The 23127-nt window shown below is 42.0% G+C and overlaps 1 protein-coding gene and 1 pseudogene across 5 annotated transcripts in view; one reads left to right on the top strand and one right to left on the bottom strand.

The window, feature by feature from the left end:
• The window catches only part of Hs6st2 (heparan sulfate 6-O-sulfotransferase 2), a 297096-nt gene extending 285252 nt beyond the window's left edge, over positions 1-11844 (top strand). For all 5 annotated transcript variants that reach the window (XM_008826747.2, XM_008826746.2, XM_029560448.1 and 2 more), the window contains one exon: positions 8867-11844. In XM_008826747.2, coding sequence (XP_008824969.1) covers positions 8867-9764 — 898 coding nt within the window. In that variant the 3' untranslated portion in view covers positions 9765-11844. The remainder of the gene's footprint in view (positions 1-8866) is intronic.
• LOC103728782 lies at positions 6060-6904 on the bottom strand (annotated as a pseudogene).
• Positions 11845-23127: the final 11283 nt, after the last annotated feature.

Here is a 23127-nt window from a genome sequence, read left to right as displayed (position 1 = left end):
TTCGAGGCCCCCCGGGTCTACATAGGGAGTTTCAGGCCAGATGGGGCCACAGGGAGCCCGTGTCTCAAAAGGACCAAAAAAAAAAAAAAAGTACAAACCCGATTTTCAGATTCAGTAAATGAACCCAAGTTTCTAAATGTTCCTTATGTTGCTGCTTCTGGGTCCTCAATTTGGGAACCACTCTAATTTCCTTTCAAAGCTAGAAGTCTTGGAGTTTTGTCCTGGAACTGGAATGAGAACATACTTTCCAATGTCAGAGTCAGAGAAAGTTGGACTCAAGTATAAGCACCCTGAGGTTAGCTTGGCACATCACTCTGAGTCGTGGCACCTCCCTTAGCATCTCCGTCTCTTCTTCAGCCATACAATGCAAATACTATATGAGGCACAGGATTTTTGTGACATAGTATGTCAGAAACTATGAACTCCTAGCTTTTGGCTTGGTGTGAGGAAGTGCCCTCTCTCCACAGCCAAATCTTTCTCCTTAAGTGGTATTAATGAGTTATTTAAGACCAGGATGAATGTGCTGTTCTGTGTTCCTAGGTTAGATGAATTCCCAGTGATAGCCATTGGCAACTTGTGACTTCTGAGTAAGTCCTTACCTCTTTCAGGGTCTCAACTTTTGTGATTCTAAAGTAGAGGGTTTGAAATAGATGATTTACTGCTCCAGTGACTACTCTGAAAAATCTGATTTCTGTGACTTCCAACTTAGGTTCTTATTGCAGAATAAGTAAATAGCAAAATAAGGACAAAAGTGTGGTTCTTACCTTAGGGATATCACTTTTTAATATCCTTAATCTTCCTAGCTTCCTTTTAAACTGTCTTTCTGCATGAAATGGCAGGTACAGAAGCTAAATATAACTGCATCTCCTTAAAATGCTCGAACTCAGGTATAAAATGGTGCATCTGCTACTAAATAGTGACATCTAGTGGCTTTTCAGTATCAAAGAATAAGATGCACATTTTTCTGTTAGCTTACCCTTAGGTCTGCTGCTCAGGCTGCATTCATTCGGTAATCTTTTATCAATCACTTACTGTATGTCACAGAGTGTATGCCAGGACCAGAGGAATTTATATTGATGTACAGTGCATGTTCTGTTCCCTCCCAGAGCTCATAGTCAAGAGAGAATCAGAAAATCACTAGACAATCAGAGCATATTGTAGTAAATGTTACAATGGGAGCATCCCAGGGCAATCAAGGCAAAGAGGGGGGATACATTTTGTCAAGAAAAGTTTCGTGGAGAAGATCTTTGAATAGCATTTTGAAGTTGTTTCCTAGGTAATCTATGAAGGAAAAATAGATGAGCTTTGATGAAGTGGAGACACTGTACACAAAGGCAGGGGCCTTGTAGAGTTATTACCCGGGATAAATTTGGACAATGAAGAGTTTTTCTACATCCTTGAAATACAGAGTATAGAGCAGAATTTCTCAACTGCTACTCTTTTGGAGCAGAAAATTTTTTTGTTGTGGGGTAGTAGGCCTTGTAGAATGCTTAGCAGAATTCTAGAAGCCAGTGCTATCTGGTCTTTCTAGTTTGTTGTACCAACTGAAAGATCTTGAAGTATTGTCAATGTCCCGAGATAGCATGGTGAGGGGTTTGCTCATTGGAGATTACGCTGGACAGAAGGAAGTGCATGATCCCACGTGACGGTGTCTAACATGTGGAGGACCTTGAACTTTATATCATCAGAGATGGGGGGGTGAGAGAACTTACTGGAGAATGACATGTCAGATGTGTATCTTGCGGAGCTGTGGAAGTGGCATGGCATTGGGGGCACAGAAGTGGTATGGACTCCACTGTAGCAATAACTATTAAAATTCAGGATCAGCAGGACTTAGGGGAAATGTTTAGAGGTCAATAATTACCGAGACAGAGGAGTCAGAGAATACTCCTAGATTTCTTGTTTAGAAAAGTCTTTCATGGGTTTCTATTGTTTCTACAATTTCTTATCAATGGCGGGATGAGGCGGGCCTAGACTTGCACATGTGAAGCAGGTTACCAACTTGTGTGGCCCCAGTGAGACCGGACACACTCATACACAAGTTACAGGAAGTGAATGTGTTAGTTACAGACTGCCAACAAAGAACAAAAGCAGACAGGATCCATGTGAGCTCATCTCAGAAGGCCCAAAAAGCTGTGTGAGATGTGTGGAGACTCAAGTGAGCATGCCAAGGCCAACTGTGGTAACTCATGCCTGTAATCTGGCTACTGAGGAAGTTGAGGCAGGTGGATCATTAGTTTCAGGCCATTCTGGACTACATAGTGAGGTCCAGCTTAGCCTGAATATCGTAGTAAGAGCCTGTCTCCAAAGAAATCAAGTTTGCATACCCCACTTGCACCACAGTGAGAGACCCCAAGATGCAGCCTTGGAACAAGGCATATCACTAGACAAATGTTTGAAGGACCTTGTACTTCTAGGGAGGAGAGGGATAAAGCCTGCATAGTTCCTCCCTAACCCAGAATACTGTTCATCCTTATCTCAGGATACTACATTGCTGGCATATTCTGCAGTAATCTCAAAAGATACAGGCAAGAAACAGGGAAAAAATGGGTTGGTTCAAGGCCACCTGGAGAGCAGCTGTCGAGCCATAGAAGCTGGCCAACTTTGCACTGCATTGTGCTGCTGGAGGCACCATGGGCGCACAGGTGCATGGAATGACCAGGCATTCCATTAATCCCAGTACTGATGGAGATTCATGATTCCAATTTAACAATGTGAAACCTGGTCATTTTAATTAAGTGGCACATTTTGCCAGAAGACAATCCTGCCCAATTATTACTAAGTAAAACAGGCTGTATATGATTTTCCTGCAGTTGAACTTGCCTCCCTCTTTTATTAAATCAGTCTGCTCCGTATTACCAGTCAGCTTTGTTATCAGTCTGAAAGGAGAGTTTTAGCAACTACTACAGACCTGCTCCTTTGTTCTATTTTAATCAGTGTCTGGATGCAGACATGCCAACAGCAAGAAGAAAGAGGCTGAAGAAATTGGGGGATATAACCAGAATCCAGAGTCATTTGGACTATGACATTCTTAAGCTTCCCCTAACAAGAAGAAATTAGGCAAGGCCACAAGCAACTTGCAACCATCCAGGACAGTGTAGATGTGTAGGTTTGGGTGCAAAATGGCATATATGGGGGCCAGCAAGATGTCTCAGTGGGTAAAGGCACTTGCCGCCAAGCCTGGCAACCTGAGTTCATCCCCGGACCCCCAGAGTGGAATGAGAGAACTGACCTCTGCAACTTGTCTTCTGATGTCCGTATATATGCCATAACATATGCATACATGTGTATGCACACACAAATACATGCACACTAAATAAATGTAAAAATGCCATATATGTGAACAAATTGTTTACTGTATCAGTGGTTGTAGCATGGCTTTCAAAACAGTCATTGTGATCTGAGGGCACGTGACTAGAAATGGAGTCACGATGGGGGAGGCTGTTCCTTCCTGACATTCATCAGCTCATGTCTAGAGTTTCAAGTTCCAATAAATTAGGATATATTTATCAGAGAGAAATAACAGAGTAGTGATGGCCCTTGAAATACAGAGAAAAGATGGAAACCATACTTAGCATAAAGAAGAGAAGCTTCAGGGCCCATGAGTGCTGTCTTCAGGTATCTGATGCCACACAAGTTGAGTTATACACAGACCTCTAAGTAGACCCTCTGGTCTGGAACTACCACATTTTGCTAGCCACTCCATGTCTTTAACTTAACCCAAGATTGCTGTCTTTGTGTCCCAGCAAGTCTACTTGAATGTCCTACTGTGTCCCTCCAGAGACACTCACTCGTCCCTCCATTTGTTTAGTCACCAAAATTGTGATAGGTGTATGTGGATTTCTTATCATGGCACCTGAGTCCTTCCACAACCAGACACTGGCCACCTCTCCCTCTTCATCTCCTTGCCCCTCTCCTTAGCTACTCACCATTCTCCCATGCAACAAACTGTTTTGTGCCTCCGTGCCTCTGTTGATGTTCCTTCTGACTCTTCTTCCATTGTCTCATTCTTTCTTGCTTTTCCAAACAGTGCTACAGAAAGCCTTCCTCTGTCTTTAGGCTAGGCTAAATATGTCTTCGAGGTACTGTCTTCACACTCTGTTCTTGCTCCTCTCATTGCCAGTACATTGGATTGATGTGGATTCCTTAGATTTCTGTATCATGGCCCTATCTGCATCCCCAGTGCCTGTCTCCACACCAGGAACACAGGGGATGCCAAGAGGAAGCAAGTCCTCATCCCTGCAGGAGCACTATCCATGTTTCTGGCTCTCTCTGTCTCCCCTGTCACATTCCCATCAATTAAGTTTTCACACCCTCAGCTGTTCTGCACAGGAAGACCACTTGTTGACTATATTCCTACAAGTTCTTCCCTCAACACTGAACATTCTGGATCCTCTGTCGGACAAAATCCCCAAGATGTTACTGTATATGTGTATGCGTTCATGTGTTTGCACATGTGTGTATGAATGCCTGTGCTTATGTGTGTGGAGGCCAGAGGTCAATGTCTGATATCTTCTTTAGTCATACCCTACCTTATTTTTGAGACAGGATCTCTCATTGAACCTGGAGCACACTGATTTGTCTAGGCTGGCTGGCCAAGAAGCTCCAGGGTGCCACCTGTTTCTGGCTGCCCAGCTCTGGGATTATAGAGATGCACCACTGCACCTGACTTTTTATATGGATGCTGGGGATCTCAGCTCGGGTTCCCGTGCTTGCAAGGCAAGCTCTTTACTGACTGAGTTCTCTTCCCAGCCCCCAAGGTATTATTTTTACTTGTCTTCCCACCTCTAGCACACGGTGGAACTCCAGAGGTCACCAAACACCAGAGACCTCCCCATTAGCACATCTTCCTCTTCCCACGGGAGGTGATATTTTCAGCAGCATCTAATGCTCCCAGTTGAGCCAGTCTGGACCCCTGAGACTGTTTTCCCTGGAAGAATGGGGCTGTTACCACTCACAGAACCTCCAGTTATTGTTAGCTGAGTCTACGTATCTGTTATGTATAGAACTTTGTATCGGTGGTGGTGATGGTGACGGCAGTGTGTGTGTGTGTGTGTGTGTGTGTGTGTGTGTGAGTGTGTGTGTGTGTGTGAGTGTGTGTGTGTGTGTGAGTGTGTGTGTGTGTGTGAGTGTGTGTGTGTGTGTGTGTGTGTGTGTGTGTGTGTATGTGTGTGTTCAGCAATAATAACACTGCAGTGTAGAGACCGAGACTGCCCCTATTGCCCATGTCCTTGTCTCATATAGGCAACATTTGGGTCAAAGTGTATTGGATTCCCACATGCATAACAAGAGTGACCCTTAGATTAGTATCTGTCCCAGACCCCCTTCACTGCCTCTTCACTCTTTTCATGTGTGGATAGTGCTTACAAAACAGTGATTCGTACACTAATCTTGGTGGTTGGGCTCTATCTGGTCTGAATGGTAAGGACAAATTTTTAGAAAGGAGAGCCACAAACTTGCTCTACGATGCACTCTGAGATTTACCAGAAGATGTCACTGTAGACTTAAAACAGAGAAGCAAATTAGGGTATGAGGACTGTCAGCAAAGCAAGAAGGTGACACCAGAGTTAACCACTGCCCAGGAGTCCCATTACAATGCATGCCTAGGAAAGCTGGTTGAAAGGTTAATCCAAATGCGTCACTGGATTAAATACATTTCTCTTTTTTCAAAGAATCAAGCTAATTGCCACTAACCTCTTGCCTTGGGGCTAGCATTAAAGTTCCATAAATATGTTTTGAATGAATGATGGAATGAATGAACACCAAAACTAGGAATTGGAGGAGGGAGTTCATGAGTTTATAGTCATCTGTATTGGTACAGGAATCTAGGAAACAGAAACTACTACTTTTCAGCAATGGGTCTTTTCAGAGAGGAATTTTAGGGGTACTAAAAGAAGCACAGACACAAATGAAGGTGCCCTTGGTTTCCTCTTCATTCTCACACCCCAGATTCTGTGCCCAATGATTTTTTACTTCATGAAGACATATACTTTTTTTTTTTAAAGAACTCTTACCTTCCATCTACCTTCTTACAATTTGCTTACCTGTCTGCACAACAGCTATGACCATTTGGTGGTTGTTTTAACCCATTCAATGGCCTGAGCAGTGGAAGCTGCAGACTGACAGGGCACTCCACTCTTCAGTAGGGAACTGCTGGGTAGGCACAGAGGACACCTGGGCACCTTCAGATAAGCCTTCCACCTCATGCTGAGCAGCAATGGACACTGGAACTAGCATGATCCACTCACACTGAAATTCCTTCTTGGAATTCCCTTGCCTTTTCAATAGCAGCTTGCTCCTCCTCCATCTCTTCAGGACCTCTGTAGAAATAGAGACTAGGCATGACCTCCCACGGATCTTCATGGGAAATGGGTCCACACATGTGCAGAAGTTGCTGGGCCAGCATCCACCATATCAGACCCACAGAGTGAGCTCCCCTGTTGTTACATGGGATAGCGGTGTCTACATAGTGCAGAGGAGAATGTGTTACACATATGGTAGGCAGGTAAACATCGGCTATCTCTGCAAGGGGCTGGTAGTAAGCCCTGGGATTAGTCACAATCAGATGTGGATCCCTGAAGGCTGCTTGGATCTGCTTAGTGAGGGTCCCAGGAAGGAAGAGGCCAACAAATGTGTGATGCCAGTAGCAGCAGCAAACCTCAACACAGCTCTCTGGCCAGTGTTCCAGGAGGATATAACGCTGACATCAGCATAGTTCTTGATGGCAACAACGGCCTGAACTGCCAGCAGCATCTTCTCCCATGTTCTCTTTCCATTTATGATGAGGATACCATCACTTTGCCTTTTGTAGATGTTCCACCTGGAAGTCAAGGTTGGTGCCACCTAAGTGGGCTTTTGTGGCAAGGAATTTGAAGACACCCTCCTAGTTCATTTGCAGGACATTATGTTAGAGTTTCCTATTTATTTATTTATTTATTTATTTATTTATTTATTATTTATATGTTTAGGTTTTGAGACAGGGTTTCCCTGTACCCCCAGCTTTCCTGGATCTTTCTATGTAGACCAGGCTGACCTCAATCTCACAGAGATCTGCTTGCCACTGCCTCCCAAGTGCAGGGATTAAGGGCCTGTGCCACCATGCCTGGCCCAAGTTTCCCTCATCTTACTTGAAATAGTTCCTTAAGTAAGCAATTAAAAGAATGCTGAAGATTCTGTTTGAGGCTAGGCACAAACACTAAAGTACAAATCTCAAGCAAGTGGGATAATAGTCATAGAAACACAGAACAGAGCCATTGTTCTACAAAACAGCTTAAGTAGAAATACAAACAAGTAATTGTAATTCAGTATCTAAAGAGTTTCCACATAGACTAAGTATGGAAGTGCTATGTAACATAGAGGAAGAAGTATTGCCAGCAGTAAGAGTTCATTTTACTCAAAGGACAGATGGCACTTCAACTGAACTTGAAGGGTGAGTTGCGTCGTACCAGGGAGAGGAGGCACCATGCACAACTCATGATGGAGACATAGAAGATGGAGGCCAGGAGCCCTGAGATGCCAGACCCCATGAGTTGGGGAAAACGGCTCCTTATTGAACAGTCAGTGAGCCAGGTAGTTAAGAAGGTCCTTTCTGGTTTCCTCACAGGGAACTATTCACTATTATTTCAGGTGGAAATGAAGAAATCAGAAAAGCTGCATGTCATCTCCTGGGTTTCCATTTAGAAACGCAAAAACTTGGTTTTGATTGTGATTTTCCTATTGTGATTGTCGTATTTCCTACCACAAATATGCCCTTCTAGTGAGCTCATCCTTCATCCTCTGTATATGAATGGCAATTCACTTTTCACAAAAACGGGCAATAACAGCATCCTTTTTCTCCTTGACTACGCCTAATCCCATAGACCTTGATGTATCCAAGGTGTGGGCTGTGACTGTATACCTGCTATGTATGTGTTTGAGTGTGTCAGCCGATCATTTAAATGTCTGCTATTCTACTGTTTAAACAAAAAACTTTACCATTTGTGGCTCCAAAAGAAAGATGACCACACAGCAAAGCCTCCACAGTTGTTGGCATCTGTTTGTTTGTTCAGTGGGTAAAAATGAATGTTTTGGAATTGATATTGTTAACTTTCCTTTACTAGGAATGGCTCCATGTAGGCAAAGCTTGAAGGAAAGGTGGTTGCTTGCATGTATGCCAATGGTCTATTTCAGTCCGTGACTAACCAGTGTGTTCACTTCTGGAGGCCACGTACCTCTCTGCCTGTCTCTACATTCCATTTCTATAACGTATGAGCCATGATCTTCTAGCAACACCTAGAATGGAGAACTTTATATCAAATATTTTCGATGTGATTTCAGGTTTGTTCATAAGGTTTCCGGATTAGACTAGGTACTGCAAAAATGCTTGCACATAGTTTATAAGAAAAATGATAATCTGAGCTCACTAGTCATCTCCATTTCATTTCCATAAGTCATTTGCTTCCACTGATTCTCCGTTTTGTGATTGGTTTAATAGGGGTTTAGGGGTGGAGAGCACAAAATAAAATGGGTGCATGGTGGGCCAGTAGCATCATCGGTAGCATTTTATCGCTGCTTGGGAAGGGGAAATATAGAATGAGAACGATGGAGAGTTAAGAATGAATGACAAAGCTATTGTCTTGATTCTAACTTTTTCACGTCTGCCGTAGATACAGTTTTGGGAAATTAGGTGAAAAAATTAGCTCTGTGGCCAGCCTAGTGGGATATAAGGAGGAAACTGCAACACAGTTCACAGGACCAGTGCCACCAGATCCATCATTCCTATTTTGCTTCCCTTACTGGTCATGAACATCACATATGCCACACCCTTTCCTGGATGCACTTATATTACCCACATTTCTGATTGTTGTTCCTTGTGCTTTGTCTATAGGAACTTTCACTACATCACCATCCTCCGAGACCCAGTGTCCAGGTACTTGAGCGAATGGAGGCATGTCCAGAGAGGGGCAACCTGGAAAGCATCCCTGCACGTCTGTGATGGAAGGCCCCCAACCTCCGAAGAGCTGCCCAGCTGCTACACTGGTGATGACTGGTCTGGCTGCCCTCTCAAAGAGTTCATGGACTGTCCCTATAATCTGGCCAACAACCGCCAAGTACGCATGCTGTCTGACCTGACTCTAGTGGGATGCTACAACCTCTCTGTCATGCCCGAAAAGCAAAGAAACAAGGTCCTTCTGGAAAGTGCCAAATCCAATCTGAAGCACATGGCGTTCTTTGGCCTCACTGAGTTTCAACGCAAGACCCAGTATCTGTTTGAGAAGACATTCAATATGAACTTTATTTCGCCATTTACTCAATATAATACCACTAGGGCCTCTAGCGTAGAGATCAATGAGGAAATCCAAAAGCGTATTGAGGGACTGAATTTTCTGGATATGGAGTTATACAGCTTTGCAAAAGACCTCTTTTTGCAAAGGTATCAGTTTATGAGGCAGAAAGACCATCAGGAGGCCAGGAGGAAGCGTCAGGAACAACGTAAATTTCTGAAGGGAAGGTTCCTTCAGACCCATTTCCAGAGCCAGAGTCAGGGCCAGAGTCAGAATCCGAGTCAGAATCTGAGTCAGAACCCAAATCCCAATGCAAATCAGAACCTAACTCAGAACGTGACTCAGAGCCTGACTCAGAATCTCACTCAGAGTTCAAATCCCAACTGGATCCAGAAGGAGAACAGGGCAAGTCAGAAGCAGGGCCCTGGCCAGGAGCAGAGTGAGAGCAACACGAGCAATGGCACCAATGACTACATGGGCAGTGTGGAGACATGGCGTTAAGGGGCTCTGAAAGGCTTGTGCACACTGCTTCCCAAAACACCACCAAAAAGATGGCACAGCTTAGAAGATGAAAATGCCCAAACACATCCACTTCCTTCATTTCAGAAGTTCAAAAAAGTGTAGATGTTGCCTTTACAGTTGCCTTTCGATTCAGTGTTACACTGTGTGTGAGTAAAGCAGATCTTGATATGTAATTAAATTGTCTTTTTTTTTTTTTTGGTTGAACTATTTCTGAAATCCAAAAGCCAAACCAGATTCACCAGAAATTGCTGTTCAGATATTTTAAGAAGTTCTTAAATTAGGTATGGAGACACAAAGAAAACATAAAATGTGGCCATTTAATTTACAGCTAAGAAATAGAATTTAAATGATTCAGGATACACTGTTAAAACCCAATCTTGAAAGCAAACCTTTTCCCCCCCAAGGGTAAATATAAGTAAAACCAAAGAAAGACTAAAAGAAACATAGAACCTTTCATTTTCTTCTTGTTTAAACAGAATAACAACTGATGATAAATTTTTACCAAACTCCAGAAAATAAATAATTCTACACTGAAATGTAGGTGGTTTTATGCAAAAAAGAATTGGCTTTTCAAATAGATCAGGAGTCATATCTTGTCATTTAAGAGCTGTCTAAGATTTAAAATTTTTTCTACTTTCTACTGATTAAAGGTTTTAAACAGGGTGTATCTTATATTAACAAAACATATTTTTCTCCAAATGTAAAGATCTAATTTCCAGATGCTTTCAGGGCACTGTAATTTCAACAGTTTCAATCTTTTTTGCATTGCTTCTCTTTCACTTTAAGGCTTCTTCGAGTTGTGCTCATTCCAAATGAACCCATGTATAGAATTTTTCTTCATCATCTAAATGGTGTGTTGCTAAACCTCTTGTGGTATATAATCCCAGATGAAAGTCAGGACTTTATTTCTATAACGTCGTCTTATCAATTTCTGTGTGGTGAGGTCCTAGCCAAGAAACTCTCACACAGGATAATGTATCTCAAAATATTGCTGAACTTATTCTTGATCAGGTTAAATTGAACCTGAATATGAATTGTTAATTACTTTGTGCACATCTTTATTGTAATGTTTCCCATTTGGCTGGCTATTTCTGGCCCATAGTTCTTCTTTGTGTTGACAAATTTGTACACAATGATATGAAAAGAGCAAAAGTGAAGCGTATTCTGCAGTGAAGTGTCAGGAATATTCAAGTTGTAGAGAATAATTTGGTACTGGAAGTCTGTGCAAAAATACTTTGATGGTATTAATTACGATCTGAACAAACGAAGAAGAATATACCTACTGTGTTCCTGAGCATCATAAATTCTTGGCAGTTTCCTTTTATGGGTGTTTCTACAGTTTTGTAAAAACTTACATTAGTCCCTTGACTTTCAATCAAAGAGGTAACTAGAAGTAGCATTTATGTTTTCAGGAGGGACATGCTTAGAAGTGTGACCATAAAGTCACATCTAGCACAATCTGCCCAAGTGCATGACCTAATTTCACCTGTAATAATATGGCCACAAGTTGGAGAAGAAGTTATGTATTTGGATTGAAAGGGATTTTCTTAACTCTGAGCTTGTACCAGTATTTATAGCTTTTTTTTGTGGTATTGAAGTCTTGAGAATTATGAGACCTAAAACACTGGAAGGAAATTTTCTTTAAGAGCACATCTTGAAGTCAAAGTGTTTTAGAATTAATCTATTTGGTGTACATTGTGTTCTTAAAATATTCTGTAGATCACTATGGTATTTCAATTTCTTTAGTTTTAATTGAAAGTGTTTGCTCTTAAAACTGACAGTATTGGAAAGCAGGAAGAAGTTCGAGCCAGTGGAAAAGCTTGTTACAGACAAAAAATTGTGTTATTGCTGTGGTGTGCATGGTTTGCAGAGATTAAGTGCATTTTCTCTGTCTATACTGATTATTGTATATAGAGGATGTTATAAATATACATTTTTGTCATCATTATGTAAATCCCACGATTTCAACTGTAAACATCTGTTCAGTGGTGAAGCTTTACAAGCCATTCACTGATTTCGTGTAATTTAACAATAGATGTGAAATAAAGTTTTAATTGCAGGCTCTGAGTAATCTCGTGATTTCAAGGTTTATAGTCAATAGGCAGTGTAACATCATAACCCAGAATAAAAATCTTTTTGAAAAACAATTTTCTTTTTGACAATTGACAGCTAAGGATCTAAACTGGATGGCCCATTCTTAGCACGCATGCTGAAATAGCCTTCATTTGGGATGTTTCCTCCTAGGAGGCCATGATTTGAGTAACACAGAATTGTCTGTGAAAGACAAGGTTTGCCTTGCAAATGAAACGTGCATGTGTTTTAATTTAAAAGTTATTAAAGTAGATACTTTCATATGTAATAGGATGCAGAAACAGGGAAAAGGCTGAAGGTAAGCATTAACATTTTGGCTCTGACCACAATTTGCTCTAATTATATTCAATGTACACATTCCAGACCTTTGGGGTTGGGACTATGGGTGGGGATCATTTGTGCTTGCTCCTTTCCAAAGAGAATTTAAATATCCATTCCAAGGATTAGAGGGAAGAAAGCTTTGAGTTTGGGTGGGTGTCAGTATCCTCAGCTTGTAAGCTGTACTTATGAGGTTTTGCCCATCAACCATTTCTTGAGCAGAAATTGGAGACCACATCTGGGATGCAGCTCAGTAACAAAATGCTTAACGTGCATAAGACCATGGTTTCCATCCCTAGAACCATATACACACAAAAATTGGTCGGATGAAAGGCTCATTCTATTAAGGTCCCCATGGTTAACTTGGCATGGGAGGATCTCTATAAAGGAATATGGAGGCCAATTACTTGAAATACGTAGTAAATAAAGGTTAGCTTCATTTTCCATTGAGAAGTATAGATACCTTTGTGCTCACTGAAGTGGGGAAAAGGTGGGAAATCTGTGCATATCTCCAAGAAAATAAGGAAATAGTGTCCTGAGGAAATGGGCTATCCGAGCTGGGAGAAGCTAAATGAAGAGGTAACTAGTCCACCCCGTTCCCAAAGACTTTAATTTTTTAAAAAGTATTTTATTTATTTTTATTTTATGTGTATGAGTGTATTGCCTGCATGTATGTAAGTGCACCTGTATGGTGCAATGCCCGCAGAGGTCAGAAAAGGGCATCGAATCCCGGGAACTGGAGTTAATGGACAGTTGTTAGCTGCCATGTGGGTTCTGGGAATCAAACCGGGGTCCTCTGCAAGAGCAGTCAGTGCTCTTAACCACTGAGATATCTCCCCATCCCCTACTTTATTTTTTTTTAAATTTGTTTTTATTTTATGTGTATGAGTATTTTGCCTGCACGTATGTAAGTGCACCACATGTGCGCAGTGTCTGTGGTGCCCGGAAGATGGTGTTAGATCCCCCTTGGAACTGGTTGGTAGCTGTCATGTTGGGAGCATGTGGGTGCTGGAAGTGAAACCTACGTTCTCTGCAAGAGCAGCCAGTGCTCTTAACCACTGAGCCATCTCTGCAGCCCCTAGTTCCCAATGACTTAATTGGGATTGTCCCTGTGTCATAGTTACATTTTCTGCCACTGTGAATTTATAGATGCAATTTAAGGGCTGGAGAAATTTTTTGTCTCATAGTTTGAGGGTATGGTCTATCATGGTGGCAAGACTGTGAGACTGCTTGCTTATATCTCCATAGACCACAAAGCAGAGGTGGGCCATGAAGGAGAGGCCAGGCTATAAACCTCAACCTGCCGGCGACCCACTTCTATCAGCTAGGACACACCTCTCAAATGCTCCACAATGTCCCAAAACAGTACCATCAACCAGAGACCATCTACTCAAACACACGAGCCTATGGGGCACATTTCACATTCAAACCATCGCTAACCTTGAGAGTGATAACAAATATGATCAAGGAGTGGAGACAAAGAGAATGATACTTTCCTTTTATGGGGATGAAAATAAGCAAGATACACAGCACCACAGGTTTTGAACAGTTGCACTTTCACCCTGCCTGAGACAAGAGAATCATGGAACACTCCTGGCTCACAATGTGCAAGCCACTGTTTTCTGGCATTATCCTAATGATATGGTTCTTGACACTCGAATGTTTGGAAAGGGAATACAAGTGGCCATCAGCAGTAAGCCAGGATTTGTCCTCACTAGGGATTAAACTAAACAAACAACAACTGAGTGTTTGGGGGCTGGAGAGATGGCTCCGCGATTAAGAGCACTGACTGTTCTTGCAGAGGACTTGGGTTCGATTCCCAGCACCCACATGGCAGCTAACAACCATTGGTAACTCCAGTTCCAGGGGAATCTGACACCCTCTTCTGACCCCTGAAGTCTTTGCCTGACACAGGTGCACTTACATATATGCAGGCAGTACGCTCCTACACATTAAAAAAAAAAAACTGAGTGTACATAATACTAACAAAAACCAAATTTATGCTGATTCCCAGTGTCACCACAGGGAACTTAGAAGCCTGATCTTTTACTTGGGAAGAAGGAACTATCGCGATACTTTCCACTATTAAGGAATTTGGCCCACAGCACAAAATGCTAAGTTGCATCCTTCAGATCTCCATAGATGCACAAAACCCCAAGAACTTCAGGAGAAACTCAACTGTTCCTGGAACACAACACACTGATTTCTTTGCTTTTTTTCTCTGGCCACTGCCACTTCCATGCTGTAGCAACGGGAGTAGCTGAGACGGTGCTCTGTGGCCTGTCAAAGCCAAAATTGATTTCCTTGCCCTTTGGACAAGTCAAAAATTTGTAAATATTGAAAACATCTCAGAATTTCCCAGAGTTTAAGAGAACAGAGAGGTGTGACTCAAATAACATACTTTCCAAGTACACTACACCACCAGTCACATTTATTGAATATACACAGCAGGATACTGGCCCCTTAGGCCCAAGAGTGGGGAGAAGCTGGTGTTCTCCTCCTGACTGAGGACATAAAATTCAAGTGTTATGTTAGTGAATATAAACAAAAGCTGAATTCTTCTATTATCCCAGATTTTTGCTTTATGTTCACTGAGAGAGAGAGAGAGAGAGAGAGAGAGAGAGAGAGAGAGGTATTTGAGCATGTGCTTGTAAGAATTAAAACAATACCTAAGAGGCTGGAGAGATGGTTCAGCAGTTAAGAGCGCAGGTTGCTCTTGTAGAGGACCCAGGTTCTGTTCCCAGCAACCACATGGCGGCTAACAACCCTCCTTAACAACAGTTCCAGGCTATCTAATGCCCTCTTCTGATCTCCACGGGCATTGCACAGCATGGGTGCACTCACATGCAGGCTAAACACTCATAAATATAAAAATAAAAATACCTAAGTATGTGAAGTTAAAGTGAATAAATCCCTACAACCTCCGACTCTCCTCCAAGAGCAAACTTCAGCCCTCTTGGTTCTTGTCACACTGAAATTCCTCTTTTCTCCCCTCTGCACCTCTACTCCTCCTTATCTCCTGTCCTTCCTTTTCCTCTCCTCTTTTCTCCTCTCCCTCACAGAATTAAAAAGATGAAAATAAGTTTGTTCTTGGTTTTAGTCCTCTCCCATTTCTTGATGCTCACCAGTGTCTCATGGTTTCCCTGGTTCCCTTCCCAAGTAGGACTATGGTGGGCAGTTTCCCATCACCCTCCACACTGACTGTTGCAGAGGTTACAGGTTGGTAGCAAATGCTTCCGTCACATACTACCTGGATTGAAATCCAAGCTCGACACATGCCAGCTCTATCCATGATCTGAGAAAGTCCTTAACCTTTCCACATTTCCCTTTCCTTCTATACCAATGGGGGAAAATAATATGAGCTACAATGTCAGAAATTCATTGTAAGCATTGGAGTTACTGTGCATAAAGCACTTAGCGGAGTGACTGACATGTGGCAAAACTTACATGTGTTTGACAGCAGGAACATTATTGTCATTACTATTCACAGCATGAAGGCCATGTGTTTGCTGAATTTTCATGTCTTCTGAGAATAAGATTTGAAATGACTGGGTTGTGGAGGTAGTCTGGAAATGTAGCTCTTATCTTACATGCACAAGATCCTAGATTTCATTCTCAGCACTGAAATGAATGGATGAAAGTAGAATAAAAATTGAGAATATTGGCAAGAAGTGAATCAAAATGTAGACTATATCCTATTGTGACTAATTTAAGAATTTTCTTGCTTGACATGGTGGCTTATGCTTATTATCTTGGCACTTGGAAAGCAGAGGCATGGGGATTACTGAAAGTTCAATGCCAACCTGGCTAATGTAATGAATTCCAGGGCAGCCTGGGCTAGAGAGCATGATCATATCTTTAAAAGAATGAAAACAGAAGAGGATTTTCTAAAACTCTATATAATCATATGCATATAATCATATATACAAAAACCTTTTCTAAGAATTACATCTAAGCTTTGAATGTAGCCAGTGACAAAAAATATTCTGAAAGATCTAACCCATGAAATGCCAAGTGAGTCACACACACTCTCCAGCAATAAAAATGAATTATCTGATAAGCGTAGCTGATTTGGACCTACTTCATCACACTTTGACACGGATGACTCACAAATCCATTCTTTCCCCATCCATCCACTTCTCCACCCAGCATCAGCAGAGGTCAAGCTTGTCTGACTGAAGAGATCTGAGGTGGTTCCAAAGTTGCCTCTATCAGAGATCTGGCCTGGTGCCTGGCATTCCCATACTCTCAATTCCCATAGTCTCAATTCTGGGTGAAAGGTTCACTCAGAAGACACTATTAAAATTCTATCCTGTTTGAATTTTTCATTTCAGTATTGTTGCCCTAAGAACAACATAAGGTTCAATAATCCTCATCAAATTTTATTGAATTATAAATTCTATTCTTATTATGACTGGCTCAGTCTTGTGACTTCACTAATCTTGGTAAGATTTAATGATGTGTAACTGGGCCTAGGAAAAGCTTAAGAGATTTTGTGGCTTAAACCATCCTCTATTAGATTTCATGTGACTTGGAAGGACCTGAGAAGAATTACCGAATCTCACAAGAGAGTGTGATACCTACCGTAGTTTGATAGGACATAACCAACCACTGGAGCCAGTCTTTAAAAACCTTTTAATGGATTAGTCCAAACCAGCAGAGGGTGGCTTTTCCCTCAGGTCTGAAGGTGGCCTTCTGACCCTGAAACTACCCAAAGCAGGTTCACTTGTCTACTGAGGCTTTTGAGACCAGTTAGCAATGACTTCATGAATTTGACTTAAACTTCACATAACTGAACAGATAAGAAAGTTGAAATCGGGGGGACCCCTACCCTTACCTGTTCAGGTAAATAGAAATTAATCAAGAATGAACTTGACCAATAAGGCAGTAACAAGTCATGATAGTGGTCAAATTTCCTAGCTCTCTCTAAATCCCATTATAGCTGAAATCACGGTCCTCCAAGCTTGCTTAGAAAGTGACTATTGCTTGTGTCCCCACCAGGCCAGGTTTCTAGGATATCCACCTGAATGGTCACAATGTCTTGCCACTATCCTTCATCTTTAGCCCCTTTCCTCATCACCAGACATGTCTTCCTAAAATTGTTTCTCAAAGTCAGATTCATATACCTGTGGCATCATAAAATTTCTCAGTGTTTAAAAACTTCCCATCCCCTGGTCCCTACAGCCAATGTTCTGAAGAAGAATTGCTGAGTTGTAAAGCAAGAGATTAGATCTTTCTTTGAGAAATCCATGGTGAACCTACACATGTTGGAGAATCCCTGTCCTCAATCACAGGTCTCATCACAGCACTGCCCTCCTCCCATGTCTTTGGTGCTCTCTCCCATTCACAGACAGAATCCACTCTCCTCAGCTAAATGCCCAAGGCTCACTACAATCTGCACACCCCTCTTCTCAGGTGCCCTGTAAATTTGCACTCAAATCTTTGCTCCAAGCTAAATGGCCTTACTCCTAGCTCCAAGCATGGATCTTCTGAAACGAATTTGAACAAGAGTTTATCAAGTATCACGCAGAAAGGCATGGAAAACCTTAAATAGGCTGAATGCCATCTTAGTAGAATTTTAATGAATGTTCAAGCATTTATCAGTGAGAATCAAGTGTCATTCAGTTGGAGCAAGCATGTAGAGCAGCTGACAGTTTCCTGCTGTGATAGTTTGTCAGTGCAGAGCACAGTAAATCTACCTCAGATAGCCATAGTTCTGGTTGCTGGTACCTCCAGTGGGTATAGAAACTACTGGATGTTTGAACACCATTCCAACCTCCAGTCCTATAGCTTGGGCACCATGTCATAGCTGGTGGCCAGGTCAGCCATAAGCTCTAGGAGCAATGTCATCTTGATTCAAGATACATTTTAAGTAATATTTTTGTTACTTCTTCAAGAAGTTCCTACAGTGTACTCTGATCATATTCAACCCTTTCCCCATCTCCTCTCAGATACACTCCCACCTCCCTACTCACCAACTTTATGCTCTCTTCTTTGTTTTAAAAATCCAATTCAGTCCAATATTTGCTCTCCAAATATTCCAGGGCACACACAAGAGACATTTTTTTTAACTAGCTCTGGTCCGCTGATCTATGTCTAGCCTCTGTTAACTTGATTTTGGTCTTGAGCCCATTCATTGGCCAGACCATAGTGAACATGTTTCTCTGAGGTTGGTCACAGAAGTTCCGTGCAAGAAGGCTTTGCCAGTTCAACTGGAGGGTACTTAGTGGGTCCTACTCTTGGATGGAAGTTTCTAAATGAATGGAGCTAGAGATGATTATAACAAAACTATGCCTAGGAAAACAGTTGTTCATCCAGAGACATCAGAGTCGCTATCATCAGATTACGAGCTCATCTTGACAGTTCATCCTGCCAGGTGTCAAGAGCCCAACTCCCAATAACTCTAATAATCATAACACTATTCATACCATCTATCAAATATACACTGCATGCCACATGCTCTTTTTACCTCTTCATGTATTTATATCAACAGCCACTTTGAAATTGTATGATAGCTCAGACACTAAACTGAGTCCTTTATATACAGAGCCTCTATAACAACAACCACCTTATGAGGCAGGCATAATTACTTCCCACATCTTGCAGAGGAGTATGGTGAGACTTAGAAAAACTTAATTGGGGCTGGAGAGATGGCTCAGTGGTTAAGAACACTGGCTGTTCTTGTAGAAGACCTGGGTTCGAATCCCAGAACCCACATGGTAGCCAACAACTGTCCGTAACTCCAGTTCCAGGGAATCCGACGGCCTCTTCTGTCCTCCATGGGCATTGCACGACACAGGTGCACTTACCTACATGCAGACAATACACCCATACACACAAAATAAAAATAATAAATAAAATGTTTTAAAAAAGAAAAAATTAACTTGCCTAAGATTTTAGGAACAAACCTAGTTCTGAATGCAAAGCTGTCTCTTTACCTTATTCATTATTTAAAGCATTTTCTTATGAGAACACTCAAACGTGTCTACACGTAGAAGAAAAGCACCATGAACTCCCATTTCCCTACCACTCGCCTTCAAGAATTATCAACATTTGCTCACATTTAATTTCCCTGCAATCTGCTTTGTATTGAAAAAACTCTCAGATACCATCTGTACATATTTCATACAAGTGCATCTCTATCACAGCTTAACCCTAAGTGAGGCATCTTCAAAATAATCTCTGCACATAGAATGAATGCATCTCTCAACTCTCACCGGAGAAGTTTCTTTATGCAGCAGATGATGATCCACAACTGGCCAGTGTGCAGAGAACAAGCAGCCACAGCGTGCTTATCCCTGACTAGGATACCTACTTGCAACCTCTGCCTCCCAAGGCTCAGAGATCATTGTGAAAGAGGATGTGGAACGATCATAAAAGCCAGAGGAGGTGGGTGACCACATGGAAGCAGAGTCTTCCATACAACTGGTCAGATACTTTTATGAACTCACAGCAATGGTGACAGCATGCAATCTCAAACCAGACAAAATCCCAAGCATAGACACAGGGAAGTAAGTCGACATCCCACTCTAACCTAAGGAACTTTTGGCAAGTGACTGCTGCTGGGAGGGGGAAAGACAGTGTTTCGGGGACTAAAAAGAACTAAAACACGTCTGCTTGCAAATAATGCTCACATGGTTTTTCACTATCCTTAAAGCTGAATTCTTCACCCAAGTAGCTTGGACAAGGCTCCTTTGTGTACAAAGAACAGATTTTGCTGCACCACTGGGTCCTTGCAGCAGTGACTCAGTGAAGATACCTCCCATTGCATCCAGGGAAAAATATGCTTTCCAGCCATTAAAACATGTGCCTGACTCATGCCATCAAACCCAGAGATCAGGGCCAAAGCTGCTGTGACATTACTGGCCAACAAGTTATTGTACATATCGATTGCTTCACTCCAGAGGTCTGGGGAGCTGCTGCATAGATTTCTTAAGCTGAAAAGAAAAATATAGGCTGCTCTCTTAGAAGCTTCCCAGAGCAACACTGGAGTCATATTCATGGGGAAAAGATTACAAGAGAGTGGGGTCACTAGTGGTATAATGGTCAAAAGCACGGTCTCTGGAGCCAGGCATACTGGGAGTCATTATCCTGACTCTACCAAGTATCAGCTATGTGACCTAGGATGAATGATTTATCCTCAATTTCCTAATTTCCAAGTTGAAGCTATAACAACATTTATCTCATAGATTTGTGGTAATGATTAAACGAGTTAAAGCATGAAAAATGTTTTTTTAAATCATAACTCTGGTGCCTGGCAATTTGATTGGATTAATGGAGGAAAACATTTCTGCCATGCAAGCAATTGATTATTATTTCTAATGGATATGTTTTGTTCATTCAGTGCATTTTTATGGAACACCTACACTGTTTTACTCATAACATTTTGTATTCATTGTATTCTGATAAATTGCCTAGTAGTTGAACTCACTATATTTAAAAGGAAATGCTTCTACCTAGAGCCCCTGAATAAACTAGATTTCTACCTTTTAGTTATAATTTACTTTATTCTACATTCCTTTACTTTTGGATGTGTGTGCATGAACCACAGAGTGTGTGTGGAACTGAGGACAACTTGTGGGAATAATTTCTCTCCATTCATCACGTCGGTCCCAGGAATTGAACTTGGGTCATCAAGCTTGGTGGCAAGCACCTCCACTCACTGAGCCATCTCCCCAGCCACGCTACCATTTATTTTTATCTCTCATCCTAACAATGCCAATGTTTATTTCTAACAATACAAGATGATGCTATTTGACAGATGCACACAGTCTCCATTGCTCAGAACTCAGTATTCTTTGTGTGTGGAATGAAGCATAGGGAATACATATGCAACTGACCATGTGCTCTGCATTCTCTGGGAACAACCACACCTTCTATGACTTCATTCCACTTTCAGTCCATATGTTCCAGGCTTTGTCCTGAAAGTTAATGCTGTCTTTAGCAATTGTACCGAATGTTAGCATTGCGTTGTATATTTCATTTTAATCCCTAGTGATCTATATTCAACAAAATTGTACCCTTGTAAACAAACCCACTCAGTGAGTCTATGCTTAATTCTTTAGTCTAGCTTTGGAGGCTGTTCAGGACCTGGCCCTGATAACATATCTAATTCCTCTTTCCCACTCCAGACATCAGCCTGCGGGTACTCTTTAGCTCTTTCCTCAGGCTCTCGTGTCTCACTTTACCTCTCAACATACAGGCTGCTCTTTGCCTTATATTATATTCCTTCTCTCTCTCACAGTGCTCTCTACTATGATTGCAGGCTCCCACAAACAACCTACACCTCTCCCACCTCCACACATGCGTGAGCATTCCCATAGCTATTTATCCCTACTCTTCTCAGACTCTTAGTAATGTTACCATTTTTGTCAAGTTGTCCCTGACCCTCCCCAAGCTATTAGTCCCTCTCCTCCGAGACCCCCTCACCATGTCAACTGCTAGTCCAACGCTCCTGGCGGTACACTGTAAATCGTCTTTTGTGCAACTGACTAGGAGTCTGTCTTCTTTTCTTTAGATTCACTTTCAGAAAGTGTATCTTGGAAGGCATGTCCTTTGACAGGGACAGAGAGGGGCAAGTCTGTGGTCATTTCCCTCATTCATTCTTTTGGCTGCCTATGTATTTCCCCTCTTGCATTGTTGACTTCAAGAAGGCAAATGGTCGCCCTGTTCTAATCATCTACATAGAACTAGCACCTTACACAGGACTGTGAGATCATTTATTCATTCAATAAATGTTTCCTTAGTATGTAACCTATAATCTATTCCAGGATCTGTGTTCATGATCTGTGTGTAAATGAGGTAGGATAGCTCTACTGTGGATCTTAAAAATCTAATACAAATCGGACTTGAATCAAAATATCTTAGTAGTCAATTCTGATGCTAGTCTATGCCAGGAAGACTCTATAGAGCAATGTGGTACAGGGCAACAGAGAATAGATTTAGGGTGATAAAGGAAGGCAGTTCCAGGAAGTGCCATTTAAACTGAGACATAGAAGATGAACAGGAGGTGACCATGCAAGACAAGATGTCAGAAGCGAGAGGAAACACATTTCATATACACAGGAGATGTCTGTTGAATGAATTAGTGAATGAATATTCATTTTTTAAAAGGATCCTTCTGCAAAAAGCCTTTTGTTGTGAAGAGTCACCTGCAATAGTCACTCCTACATGGAACTCCATGTTTTCTACTTTGGGGTTTTTCTACCCCAGCAACCCTGGACCATCAGCTCTCTTTAATCTCAGTGTTTTAGGCGTTGAGGTTATGGCAAATGCTTTCAGCAGAGGGCGCCCCAACTCAATCATCCACTCTTCGTGCTTCCTCACAAGCCCAAATGCCCAGGAGACTGGGGCAGCCTCTCAGTTCAGCAACTCCTTCCTAGAAGCTTTCTTCTAGCAGCGACTAGCCCGCCATGCGACTGGTTAGGATGTTTGCCTACCTGATTTCTACACACTTTGGAAATCTTAAAGCATCATTGGTGTATGTCCGGTATTGGTGAAGTAGGGTGTTTATGGCCATTTCTAAACAGCTGAACATCATACCCTTGGTAAGGAACATCATATGGCAATTCTTTGAGCTTTTCCTACAAAGCTTACCCCATGCTGCCTTAAATTTTCTTTGTGTGTGCCTGTCTTATTTCCTTTGCTGAACTATAAATACATTCTTTCGGGTTAGACATTATCTGTCTCCCATTACTAGCTTACCCACAGCAGACATTCCAGATGTATGTTTGGGTTAAATTTTCCCTGTGGGGGAAGTTAGTAGGGTTTTCATCACTGAATTATATTTTTGGCAAAATTTTGCAAAGGTCAAAGGCAGCTCAAGGGGTGGTTGGGGTTTCTCTGTGTGAGGCCCATGTATGAAGTGGCTGTGTCACTTAGGGGTGAGCGATAGAAGCAGAAGAATAAGGATGTTGATCTAGCTGTAAAGGAT

Source organism: Nannospalax galili, unplaced genomic scaffold, assembly GCF_000622305.1.
Source record: "Nannospalax galili isolate Female #2095 unplaced genomic scaffold, S.galili_v1.0 scaffold371, whole genome shotgun sequence".
Lineage (NCBI taxonomy): Eukaryota > Metazoa > Chordata > Mammalia > Rodentia > Spalacidae > Nannospalax > Nannospalax galili.
Note: the sequence above shows the minus strand (reverse complement) of the source record. Positions and strands in the feature narration are given on the sequence as shown.